The following is a 13866-nucleotide window of genomic DNA, read 5'->3' on the forward strand; positions in this document are numbered from 1 at the left end:
AAGAAGCTGCTTATTGCAACATCTCAGCCCTCCAAATGATGTTGACCATTCCCTCAATGATCACTGCAGCAGCACCAGCTGTAGATCAGTTTTAATTAGCAGAAGCTTGAACTAGATAAGCTCGGGATAATATTTATAGGGCAGAGGAAACAACTGAAAGTGACACCAAACACAACACCAGCATGCACAACTGGTGGAGTTTATCCACTCCCTGTTCTAAATACTGACTGTCTCTGCTTCCTGTGGGACATGCCTGGTTGAGAGCAGTTTTCATAAACATTTGGTTTGAATGCCATGTGCCTTCATCTCTGGCCCTGTTTGTACTCCTTGTTTAATCTGCTTAGCATGAAGAGGTTTTGATTGCATGAATGCTTGGAAAATATCTATTCTTTGTGAAAATATTTGCCTGTGCAACCTAGCAAAGAGGCTCGTGCGTAAACATCATTCCTGATGGTGATGCTGATGTCTGTCTACACATCAGACACACTGCAGTCTCTGATTTGTTGTCCTTTGAAAATAGCTGTGACCTAAACTCCTCATCACTCCAATCTGTGTGCATAGGAAAGCTCTGTTTGTAGAAGTGAGCTACATTTCAGAGTGTACTTGCTGTTTGCAGGGAGGTAACATATAGATGTACATTGTTCAGTATATTCAAAATTTCAGCAGAATTTTAAGGCATCTCTCCCAGGTTCCCTAAACTGAAATAAGCTTGTTTTTGTAGTTTGATTATTCCTTTCTCCCTTCCTCTCAAAGAAATCAGTTGCAGCATCGTTGATACAACTTTATTGTATTGCATTGTATTTGAAAGAGGTCTCTTTCTGCTTTGCCACACTAGCACACTTCTTTGAGATGCAGAGGCCCATTGTCAGAGGTCATCCTTTAGGGATTCTACCCCCAGCAAAAACAGCCCTCAGTTTGCAGATAACTGTGATGTTCAGACTCTGCAAGACACAGTTTTCTTTGGTAATCCACAATTGTAGGATGGGGCCTTTGCTGCTCCACAGGCCCAAATCAGAGTCAAAGGTCTTTCACTGAGCAGGGAAAGTATGAGGAAATAATAATTCTTCAGCAATGTGCTTACAGCTCCTTTGGGTTCACTTCCCATTTAGAGATAGTGAATGCTTGCAAATTTTGAGATTGTTTTATGAATTATTCACAGCAGAGAAAGGGCTCTGAGTTGCATTTGTACAATGAGAAGAAAACAGATGATAGATGGTTTCCCATGTCCAAAGAAAAATCAACCATTGCAGCTTGAATTTTGAATACCGATACCAAATTACTAATGAATAATTTGCAGATCAGGAATTTTTAAGTGAATAATTTTAAACAAATAAATTTGAGAAAATCAGACAAGTGGTTCATCTGCTTCTTTCGGAGGAGCTAATTCACCCATTCAATCCCTTCTGCAGCTCAGTTGCAGTGATTTGGTTCTCAAAGGACCAAAAAGAAAATGTAAATGCAAGTAAAAAGTGTGCTGTAAAAATGTTACTCTGCCAATTCTGAGTGGCAGGGTATGTGAGTAATAGGGTAGAAGAGCATCTGTTAAACCTGCTAAAAATACAGTACCAGTTCTCATAATCTGTGTTGGCAAATGAGTTTGAAGTAAAAGTTGGGACATGGGGAAAAAGCTTTTAAATTGAGGATGCTAAAGGACAAACGATTTTGTAGGGTTAAGGAACTAACTAAACCAACCCAACAGTGGGACAACTTTGGGGCTACCTTGGAGAGCCTATGAAAATAGTATTTACATGTGAGTTAAGAAAATAAAAAAGTCAGGGCAGTGGGTGTGCTGGGGAGCGCCAGGGAGGGAGTTGTGGTTGTGCCCTTAGCTCTAGTTAATGTTAATAATGCAACAAAGCACCAAATTGCTTTGGTGAATTCACCACGCAAACAGTTGTTCCTGTCAGGGAGACCCCTACTAAGAATTGTGACACTACTGAGCTTTCATCTAGCCTTTCTAATCCCTGGAAGCTCATGATGAACATTAGCTCCTGGAAACCCAAATAACTTTACATAAGTCTTAGTAGTCCCATTATAAAGATGGAGAAATCACAGAAGAAAAGCTATGTCACTTGACCTAAACCAGAGTAAGCACAGTTTTCAGGATTGGGCTATAAATTAGGAACTGGTGGTTTCCAATTTTGTGGTTAGATAATTAAACCAGGCCTTCCTTTTCTATTGAAGCTAATCTGTGAAAAATAAGTGCCTTCCATTTAAGAGGTTTCCAAGCATGTATGCGAAGAGGAATTTATGACTTACAATTTATGTAAAGAACTTCCTTTTCATAAATCAATTTATTAAAGCTCTGGAGAAGCTTCCAAAGGCTCTGATCCAGTAGTGCACTTAGACATGCCCATAACTTCAAACCAGTAAATCATCTCATTGAAGTGCTTTTCTGGAATAGTGCCAAAGACACAGCAGCTTTCCCCCAAGTGGAGGTTCAGACTTAAAGTGGGGAGGGGAAATAATTTATCAGAAGTTTAATAAGTTGCAATCATGGTACAGCTCTGCCAGCCTTCCATATTAATACTTCAAGCTCATAAGAAAATGGCCTTAGGGAGATAACTGCCTCTATTGATACTCTGTGATGGGACATTAAAACTACTGTGGAGGATGCAATGTTTCTGGTCTTTCTTGCTTTCAGCAGATTCCCTGTCCAGTTCAGGCTTTGTGTAGTAACATCTGTTGCTCTTCTGCAGTCCACACAACTTTGGAGAGGACATGGCTGGATCTAGCAAAATCCCTGGGGAATGAGCTCCCAACTATTCCTGGTTTTGAAGATTATCTTCTCAGGAGAACTAAGCACTGTATTATTTCAAGATCTTAAAGTGCTTTTGATGGTTTCATGATACTGACATCACTTTGATAAGAGCATTATTCACACCTGTCTCTGGACTCCTTCACTTGTAAAGGAGACCAGAAGGGAATGTTACTCACAGTAGCAGGGTAACACCTCTGACAACGACATGGAGTTTGTTGGGCACGCTGTGCCCTGGGGATGCATGGTCTCATAGTAAGGCTAGTGGCTCCTTCTACATTCACCAAAGATTGTTACTCAGAGTTGGAGTGACAGATGTCATTTTGCTGATGCAAAGCTACCAGACTTAACAGCCCATCCTTCTGCATGACAAAATCAGAACAAAAGAAGCAGTACAGCTTCAAATCGATACTTACATCGACAATGAGGAAGTCAAGCCAGCACCAGGCATTGGTGAAATACTTCTTGAAGCCATAAGCCACCCATTTCAGAAGCATTTCCAATACGAAGATGTAAGTGAATATTTTGTCAGCATATTCCAGCATGGTTTTTATGTTTTTTCGATCCTCAAGGTAAATATCTTCAAAAGCCTGGAAGTGCAAAATATTGATTAAAAGCTTCTGCTGAATGGTGTCAGAAAGCATCAGTACTGCAATGCAAGTCTGTAGTATCATTTGATGGGACATCATGTACTGACAATGATTTCTTAGTTTAATGTTACCACCAGAGTATGTGCACAGACATAGACAGGACTGATCCTGATGTAATAGGCAGAATCTGACCCTTACATTTAGTCTGACATGTCTTGCAGCTAATGATGACAAATTGGGTTATTAACGTGCTTACGCCTGTGTTACAGAGCACAGAGTTCCCTGGCTTCTGTTCAGCCATCACATTTCAGGTAGCTACAACTGTCCGCCTTGAGAAATGCGCATTATTATTCACTTAACAGAGCAATTATGTTTTAAAGGTCAAGGTATCTATCTACCCATCTCATCTGTCCAACTAAGCTTGTGTCGGGGATCATCAAAAGGCATTCAGTGCCTGCATCAAGTACAAGCAACTTAATAACCCTTTTAAAATATTTACAATATGAAACAATGTGCCTACTAAATTCAAACAAGTAAAGTCATCCCATAATAATCAAGTAATAATTTAATAATGCCATAATACAGGTTCCTGGCATTAAGGAGGCCCACAGAGGGCTTAGTTGGGAGCTGCCTCCCCAGTTGACCAAGTGACCATTGTTACCCAAAGTGCCTCCATGTCCCTCCAGCCTGGAAGTCCCAAGCTTTGATATACTCCTCTTGTCCCATTGTGTGACCTGGAGCACTTGGCAACAAGACAGCACCATGTTATTTGAGAGGGCCTGTGCTAACCATCTTCATTATCTGCATTTACATATTTCAAGATCTGTCGTTGATTTCTGAGGAACTTCCAAAAGTTAGCAAACATGCAGTGCCTGCAGATACAAGAAGTGTGCTACTTGTCACTCTGGCAATCACACTGGTCTTTTGCCTGCCAGGAAACAGTAATTAAACTGACAAGACAGCTCTGGCAGCCTGAGCCAACGCTTGTCCATTTGTCCCCACACTTCAGGGTGACGTTTTCACCGCAACTCAATCTCCTATCTTGCCTTCAAAAATGATATTTCAAGGGTGTGAAAGAGCTGTTGGAGAAAGCCACAGAAAACAATGCACAGATGGGAGTTTATCACTCCTGGTAGGGGCTCACTCACTTTGTCAGATGACTTGCTGTACTTTGCAATTACCACAAAAATAACAACAAGCTATTTAAAGTGATTTCCTGCTCTCTCTCCTGCCTTTGCTCTCCTTGTTTTCTACCAACTTGTCACAAAGTACATTGTGTTTGGTCTACCAGAAGCACACAGTGAGCCAGGAAGAAGCTTAATAAGTGGTGAGGAATATGCAACCTGAATGCCCCAGGTGCACTGTACTCCTGCACAAGCTATGACATTACACAAAAGACTAAACTAAACATTAAGGGCTGTTTCCTCTGCCTTGCTTTGTGTATTAAAAAAGAATTAAACATGATACCTGCAGTGTTTCCCACAATTACTGTTAGACTCCCAATTTGAGCACTTATAGCTTAAATGCACGAGAAAGGTTTTCAGACCTTTTGCAATTAGCTGTAAATGTATCGTCATGACTTGACCACCATATACAAACAGAATAGAATCACAGTGTCATTAAGGTTGGAAAAGACCTCTAAGGTCATTGAGTCCAACCATCAGTCCATCCTCACCATGCCCACTAAACCATATTCCTGTAAACTCCCTGAATAACTCTGTGTGTTGCATGGACGTGGCCAGATGAGCTCAATTTTTGGAAAGGCTCCTTCAGAATAACAGCAAGAGGCATCTGTGTGTTTCCCCCAACATCTCCAATCCAAATGCTAAAAGTGCAGTGCTGATATATTAAAGCACAGTGCTGGCATTTGAGAAGTTGCAGTGGAAATTGCCCTTCTGCAGAAGTGTACTGAGTAAATTCAAAATCACACACACACAAAAGTGTGCAATGAAAAGTAAATGAGATTTGTGTTTCAGTCTTCAGGATCTAAAGCACTTTTAATTACATATGTAAGGAAGTGTATTTCTCTGAAGTATATTATAGCAAATGACATGCCTCCTTTAAAATGCATTAAAAAATTAACATGCTGATCCTCAAGTTGGTGCAAAAACTGTCAGAACCCATTGATTTCAGCAAAGCAATGACAATTTTCAGCCTCAGATCTACACAAGTTATTCAGCCTTTTGCTTTTCATAATAAAATAAAATCCCCTGGGAGAAATTTCAGCCCATCCCTAGTGGACCTGAAGAATGGCCTATCTCCTTCCCTTTTGTATCAACATTTATGTATTTCCATCTTCTTCTCTCCCTGCAGAGACTTTTTTTAAACTACATAAGCCCAGTTCTTCTGTGTTTTCCTCTTTTTTTTTTTAGGCCACTGATAATTTGCGTTGCCCTCCTCTAGAGTTTCTTCAATTAGCCCACGTCTTTCCCAAAGTGCAGTGCCCAGAGCTGCAGCCTATGCTCCAGCTGAGGCCTCCTTGATGCCAACTGGAGTGGAAGAACATGCTTATTTATACAGCCCAGTGGGGTGTTTGGCTTTTGTGCAATGCTGTGATCTAGTTTATTCTGTTTATTGCCTGCTCTGTCTCCAGCTCCTTTTAGTAAATCTGCTACCTTACCAGTCATGCTGCATTTTGTCTTTCTGCCCTTGATTATCCCTTCTGAGGTGAAGCATGCACCTTTGTAACTAGACTTTTGTCTTAGATACTGAAGGCAGACTCATGCATTTAGGAGAAGTTAATCCCAACCTTCAGAAAAACCTGTCCAAATGTGGTACTGCCTGCAAATTTAGCAGATATGTTTCTTACTCTTTCACTGAGGACAACACTGGGGGTCACTGGACTGAATTCCAGAACACTTCTGACATACTCTTTTGATGCACGAACAGCTAGAAACCTGGGAGAAATCCTACCAACTTCAGGGATGTTCCTGACCCATGTAAATCACAGAATGGCTTGAGTGGGAAGGGGCCTCAAAGATCATCCAGTTCCAACCCTCTGTCATAGGCAGGGTTCCCCACCATTACATGAGGAACCATCAGTCAAACTCAGAAACTGCCACTGGTGGCCACTACCATAACAAGCTGAGGACTGGTAATACAGAGCTGATAATCCCAGTGACCTGTGGGATCTCAGCAGGAGAGGATCCTCTATCAGAGTCATTAGCAATGACCAGCCAGTATCCATGAGTGCATATTCATTCTGGCTGCAAGCAGAAGACTTTTGGGCAGGTAAGGTACGGTGGGTTAAGCTAAGCTGTGTTTAGAGGTGATAGGCACCCACCACCTCTGTTGGTAGCTCTCTGATTCACTGTCATTGCATCTTTTCCTTCGCTGATCAGACAATACGTTATAAAAAAATAGGAAGAAAAAGGTACCCCTAGAGCCAAATGCATGTCTTCAGATGGGAACTACCAGAGAGCAGCTATAGGACACTGAAGTGGTAATTCTAGGCTACCTCTTCATGCAGACTTCCTTAAAGATGCCCTTTTCAAAACCTATGCATGTCATAATTTTATGTTATAACAGAAGAAAGTTCCTCATTATATGGAAAAGGCAGATGGAATCAGAAAAGCAGAAAGCCTGTTTTTCTCCCAAACATACTTTGCTTTGAGAAATAAGCAGTGAGGGCTCCTAAGATCACCTAATTTAAGAATATCTCCTCTTAGACCCATGTCTACTTTCAATTAGCAAGGAAATCCTGATGGACTTACCAGGGCTCCACTGCTCAGCAAGATCATGAATATGATGAAAGTCTCAAACCAATTGTGTTCAACAATCCTGTAGCAAGTTTTCCGGAGCCTCCACCAAATTTTGCCTGGAAATTTTGAGATATCCACGGAGCAGCATGGGAAGAACCGCACACAAACTGAAAAGGAGCAGAACAATAACAAAGCAATTGTTAAAACAAAAACAAACATAAAATCAACTATTTAATTCTTAAATTTGCAACAAGCACATGTTAAAGAGGATTACTTCTAGCACAAGCTACTCCATGTAGTCTTTTCTCCCTTGTTCTTCTCTTTCCCTTCTGATTTGCCTTCTATTTTCCTGCTTCACTCCTCTATCCAAATATATTCAAAGCCACTCAAAACCTGCCCCAGTGGTTTCTCCTAGTGATTTTTGCGATCTAGAATATTTTGATTGTGAGTCATCACTACCCCAGGTTGACCATGTTGTATGAGCCCCACTGATCAGGTTTAATGACTCCAGCAGGGTATTACCAATAATTTCCACATCCTCCTGAATGTAGAAGGGACATTTTCTTGGTATTACAGCACTACCAGATTTGCTGATTAAAAGCGGCAACCTGATGAAAAGGAGATGAAGGGAGAAGGCGCTGCTGCATTGCAAATGGAACAAATGTGCAGAAGAGACTTAGGAAAAGCAGGAGCAGATTTTGGTCTCTTGGTCTCTCACGAGATTAATCAAGGTACCACGCCAACTTTGGAAAGGTATTTAGGTGGCTAAATACCCTCTGACTTCAGCAGAAATTTAGATGCCCAGCCTCTGTCCACAGCAAGTTTCCTACCAGCCCTCATAGCACTGCCTGACCTTACTGCGATGTTGCAGTGACAAATATGCTGTGATGGCTAAATGCCATGGTGGTAACGGGGATCGCAGATGGATCTCTGATGGCAAAACTTTGGCCAATTTTAGTCGCAGCATTACATTATTAAAACAAAAGAATATTTTTGTTGGTAGTGGACAGATCCATCTTTCCCACTTAAAAAAGCACTATGTTCCTTGTCTTGTGCTGGGTAGGAACTTAAAACTGTGATGAAAAGACATCTTGGTAGCTAGGACTTGCCCTTTTCCAGGCTGACCATTCATTCAGCCTTATGTCAGATAATTTGACTTGTGTCCTTTGTGGAGGCAGGAGTTAGATGTGATAACCCTTATGGGTCCCTTCCAACTCAGGATATTATATGATTCTACTATTCTAAGTGTCACAATATTTGACGATGAGAACTACACCTGGAAACTAATTTATTTCAAAAGAAATCAAGCTTTACACCCTGCCTTTAATCTATGTGTTGCACAGAAAGAGACTTTGTTATGGATCTTTATAGTCTCACTAGGAGAAAATAAATCACAGGCTGACTGCTCCCCTAGCTGAAATGCAACTAAGGTCACTGACACGTCTTGAGGCATCCAACAACTGCTCAGAAGTGACAAGAGAGAACATCTCACTATGGTGATGTAATGCAATGTTATTGCAAGTAGAAATAATATTTAGTCAAGGAATGTGGGGAAGGAAAGAGGGCGAGTGCCGAGGATGCACAGAAGGCAGATGCTGCTAATTCAAGGTGGCATAACTGAGGCGCTTGAGCTGCTTGTGATTTGCAAGGAGATCAAATACAAGTCTTGGGATGCCGTGATTCCCATGCAGCTGGAAGTGGGGCTGTGCTGGCAGCAGGCTCTGCCAGCAGGAAGCAAGCTGCTAAGTCTGCTGTGCTCCTTCTGTAAGTTTACATGAGCCAAGATCCTTGCTATGGGGTGACAGACGTGTAGGATGTCACTCATGAACTGCTCTCAGAGTTCCCTTTTATCCCTCATCTCTGAGATGTCTGGTAGGTGTAGGTTGTTGGCTGTATGAGGTTTTGGTATGGGACTAACAGCACAGGAAACCATTAATGCAAGGGTAATGTAACAGTGAGGCAAGTAACTACTTATCCTCTAAATAATTCCATTGTACAGGCCCATGCTATTTCTCAGTTTATCACTATATTCTGGAATTCAGAGACATTCTGGGCTCAGTTGAAATTACTTACTTGATGTAAGTATACAAATTATACATTAACTTAATCAAATTGCTTGAGAAGAACATGCTAGAAATGAAAGTGTAAGGACTGGCTCTCTGCCTCTGTGGTCAGTCACCACTTCACCAAAGGAAAGTTTTATCCGTCACCTCAAACCTAATCTTCAGATAGCTGTAGCAAGGGATAAGAAGGTATCATGTTAGTCAGCACTTTTTCCTGAAACCTGTACTGAGATACTAAAGTGTGCGATTTGGGTACTTCTTAGGAATTAAGGACATGGAACAGACTGCAGGTATGCAGTACTATATGGTACCAGGAGTCCTAACATCCTCCTCTGGCAGCTCTGCTTGGAAATGGCCATACCTGCACATCATATGTCCACCAGCATGACATGACGTGGGTTTATTAGCTACATCTCTTAGCAAGAAAACTTGTACACTACTTCTCCTATTTCTTTTAGTGTCTTAGATGAAGGCCTCAGCTCAGCTGGCTAGCTGGGCTCAGGAGGCAGCACTGGGAAGGGACAGGCTCCTCCATGGTAAGACATTGGATGAATCATTCCCTGGAGGCGTCTGCTCTGCACAGGGAGCCAACATGATTACCTGAGCCCAGGCACAGCTAAAATTAGGGAACTGTCTTCCAAGTAAATACTAATGAGCATGGCATCATAAGATCTGAAGTTATTTCAATTGTGATGGAAAATGGTTGTAAAATGGTAAAAACAGGCTATTTATGATTCAGTCAGCCTCCATCTGATCATCTGCAGGTATGGAGAGGTATTTTTAAAGATAGAAAGGCAGCGAGGACCACTAATCTTTTTTATTATTATTATTTTTATGCTCTTTGATGGCTTTCATGCAATTCTGCTCTGAAAAAAAATCCTACTTACTGACAGTAATACCTTGAAAAATCCAAAATAGCCTCTCAGATGAGTCAGCCCAAAATCACAGCGCTATTAAATCCCATGCTTTTGATTGGGCCCAATTCAGAAATGTTTAGACCAGATTCTGATACAATTACTAATGTCAAGTAGCACTTCCATGAATTATCGTGCTGGTTGCAATTCGGATGAAATGCTATTTTTAATTCCTCATAAATCAAACCAAAAAAAAAGGAAGCCGAGAGGAAAAAAATAATAAATAGTAAGAAACAGACCACAAATCAGTCTTTTATTGAGCAAAGTTCTATTCCTATTATAGAATTTCATATTTTCCTCAAAGTCTGCTCTTTAATACCTGTCCTTTTCTGGACTCTCTAGCAATGCTGCAGCCTACTGCTTGGTGACCTTGACCCAAGCTTAAATGCTGAATAACAAGCTTTACATAAACCCAACAAAAAAGTATACCTGACATCAGCCAGCATTCCAAGAGTTGTTTTTTTCCTCCAGCTTCTGCGAAATCAAAATAACATAAACATCCCAGAATGTTCTAGGCACAATCTGGTGAGGATCTGAGCAATCCTAACTCTGACTAACTTTTACAGCAGGTGGCCCAGCTTCAGGTCTGGAAAGTTATTTGCTTGATCCACATGAAGAAAACCACTCATTAACACACTTTAACACAGAAAGTGTCATGAATAAACCCTTTGGTGTTTCTTATAACAGTATTACTCATGCTGCCTAGTGTAATAGATCTGTGCTATCCCCCCAAAACCAATGCTGTTAGGGAGTCGGTTGCATGGAAGCTGAATGTCTTGTAATCTATTCAAAGACTTTGTTTTGCCACTCTAGTTCATATTGGGCTGCGTGCTTTTTGAGAGCAAACTGACTCATTTCCATCACAGCATTTTGGATAGTAGGCTACTGCTCAACAGAAACAGAACAGCAGATAAAGTCCTGCAAAAAAAGGTTAAGATATTTGATAGCAAATCAGTGAAGCTGCACTGAGCTGCACTGAGCTGCACTGGTGGTCAACCTGCCCAAGAACAACAACTATTTTCAATTCTTATTTCAACATTACAGACCATTTCTCACTGAACAGAGGCACATTTATCAAGAAGCCTTTCCAAATGCATCGTCTGACTGTGATATTTTTTACTTCTTGTTTGCTTTTCTTAACAAGGAATTGTTCCCTTCAGTCACTGTGGAATCCTATAGCACAATCACAAACCGCAGGTTAAAATGGGTCATCCTATTCTGAACTTTCCACTGTAGGTGTGACAGAGAAAACTCTTACTTAAGCATCTGCCACAACAATGACAAACTACGAACTATTAAAAAAAAATTAACTGAATTTAATTTAATTTACAATGCATCTTGTATAATCATTCATTTTGCCTTTGGTTCTGCACTCACATTTTCTAACCTGTTGCGTTATAATCATGGAGCTGTTAGATGTGATTACATTACCTTCCTGAACTAGGAGAAAAATCACCTTGTAAATTTGGGAGCTACAGTGCAAAAACTTCTGCATGTACAACAGCTTCAGGAAAGCCTTTACAAATCCACTGCTTGTTCACACCAACATTTACCTTCCATTTCTGCGTGAAAATGTTTAACGTGTTTTGGCCAGATTAGGCTGCTGATTCTCCTCGGTAACCGTGGAAGACCAATTAATTTCTTTTATACTGTGGAGCAGTGTGACTGATACCTTTTGTACACAATAATTTTACAGCTACCTTTCCACAGAAAATCCCAATGTTGGGACATTCATTTTTAGAACAAAACAATATTTTGCTTAGCTTTGAATGTTGGTTTCAATATTGCTTGGCTTGACACAGGGAAAATATGGCTTCCTTAGCATAAATTCAAGCAGGCAATCTTCATAACTCAGTTTAATGCATGTACCTGCGAACCGAGGTTTCTAACAACCAGCCTGGCTAGCTATACATGCCCAAGTGAAATAAAAGCATATCCTTCTTGGCTTAGAGGGAATGCAACTCTACAGACTCTCCTGTTATCCCCTTTCTCATCCTCTGGTCCCACTAACCCACATGGCTAGGTTTTATATTCTGCTAGCACTAAAACATAAGAGATTTGCTATCACTGTCACCAGCTTTGGGTACGTCAGACAAAAATGGAGACTTCAATTATTTCCCATGTAATACAAAGTAGAGCTTCCAATAAAGCCAAAGTCTATTGAGTGCTTTCACTCTGAAGGGCTTTACAAGCATACATTGCTTGTTTACCCGCCTCTACTCAACTCCAAACATATCCTTTTACGAGGTCATTGCAACTAACAGTGTGATGTCTTGAAGTGAAGGCAGTGGGCATCCAGCGCTGAAGTGAGCCCTGCTTTAAGCACGGGGTTTGGCAAATAGAAATCTACCCATACTCCTCAATCCAACTTCCTGATTCTGCACAAGTGATGGGACTCTAAGTGTCTTCTGATGTCTGAGAACTATAGACAGAAAAACAATAGCATATCCTTTCTGCTGAAAAATACACTGTATCTCAGGTATTAGGGCTAGAGAAAAGAGATACCTCCAAACTTGTCTTTGACTTGTCTTTGTTCCATGATTTGTTCTCTAGGATGACACTTTGCATGTTTTGTTGGGCTTGGTTTAGTTTTACTCAGCTTTCAAACCTCATCTGCAGGCAGAGCCTGTAGCTCAGCTGAGATGCCTTGTTCAGTGTTGTGGTCCGTTGGATCTCCCCTTCACATCCATATATCCAAGCAGCCACTAAATGCCACTGGGGAGGGTATGATGCCAATCCCACCATTAACAAGAATAACTTCACTATTAACCAGCATAACTTCACTTTAGTGTGTGACATTTTCCCGCTGCGATAATTGCTCCTACGCAGTCACATGAAAATCTGGTTGTGGGCACCCCGTGTGTCACGGGTTGCAACTGACCGCGTGTTCATCAAGGTAGCTCATTCTCACACAACCATCTGATGATACGGCCTTGCCAGCGGGCCATGTCCGGGGAATTACGCTTGAGGACTCAGTGAAAACTTTCTCCTATTAGGGTCTGGGACAGAGGAGTGTGCTGGGGTCAGGGGCTCTGTTTGAACAACCTTCTTTGAGACACAGAAGATAACGCCCAAACAGATAGCAATTTTTGATGCAGAGAATGCATACCAATGGAGGTAACAGCACAGGAGTGTTGCAAGGCATCTGGAGGGAAAAATACCCAAATAGCTGGCATTGCCTAGACGTTGCTTTCTCATCAACTGACAGCAAGAATGATCTCTCCATTTCTATCAGTTTTTTCCCAGCAATACTTGCTGGCTGCCAGAGCTGTGACCGTACCTTGGCTTCACATTTCCTGACCCAAGAATATTCCCGGTTCACCCTAATCACAGCTATTTTGAGATAACTAATTAACAAGTCTCCCCAAGAAGAAATGACCCATGGCTAATCTGGTTCACCTTACTCCGGGAAAACTCTGACCTCAGCAAACTTTCAGGAACTATTTCCAGTACATGTACTATCTTTATTGCCTTTGTTATCTGAAAAAGGGGGCTGAATTTGGAACATATTTGTTCAGGGCACAACCTGTGCTGAATGCATTTAGAAATGTCATAGTTTGCATTTAGACAGCTGATGAACTAACAAGGCAAGAAATTAACTCTCCCTCTCAACCAGCTTCATCTTACCTTATCTTCAATCATAAATGGTAGGTGGTCATTCTCCCACATATACCAAATGTTGCATCTTATTAGAAGACAGCAATGGCAACACTAGATAAAATTGCCTGGTGCTTGTTTTTCAGTAAGTCAATTTTAGTACTTAATATCTGTCATATATAATCCAGATAGACTGTTTTTGTTTCACTGCATTTTTTTTAGCTATACTGAAATGATAGCTGC

The 13866-nt window shown here is 41.1% G+C and overlaps 1 protein-coding gene across 4 annotated transcripts in view; it reads right to left on the bottom strand.

Moving 5' to 3' along the window:
• The window catches only part of LOC122189528 (sodium channel protein type 5 subunit alpha-like), a 206878-nt gene that overhangs the window by 31431 nt on the left and 161581 nt on the right, over positions 1-13866 (bottom strand). For all 4 annotated transcript variants that reach the window (XM_042888790.1, XM_042888786.1, XM_042888788.1 and 1 more), the window contains exons 19-20: positions 7062-7216; positions 3175-3348 (exon numbers count right to left, since the gene is read on the bottom strand). In XM_042888790.1, coding sequence (XP_042744724.1) covers positions 3175-3348; positions 7062-7216 — 329 coding nt within the window. The remainder of the gene's footprint in view (positions 1-3174; positions 3349-7061; positions 7217-13866) is intronic.

Source organism: Lagopus leucura, unplaced genomic scaffold, assembly GCF_019238085.1.
Source record: "Lagopus leucura isolate 7727_CA_CO unplaced genomic scaffold, USGS_WTPT01 Super-Scaffold_100157, whole genome shotgun sequence".
NCBI lineage: Eukaryota > Metazoa > Chordata > Aves > Galliformes > Phasianidae > Lagopus > Lagopus leucura.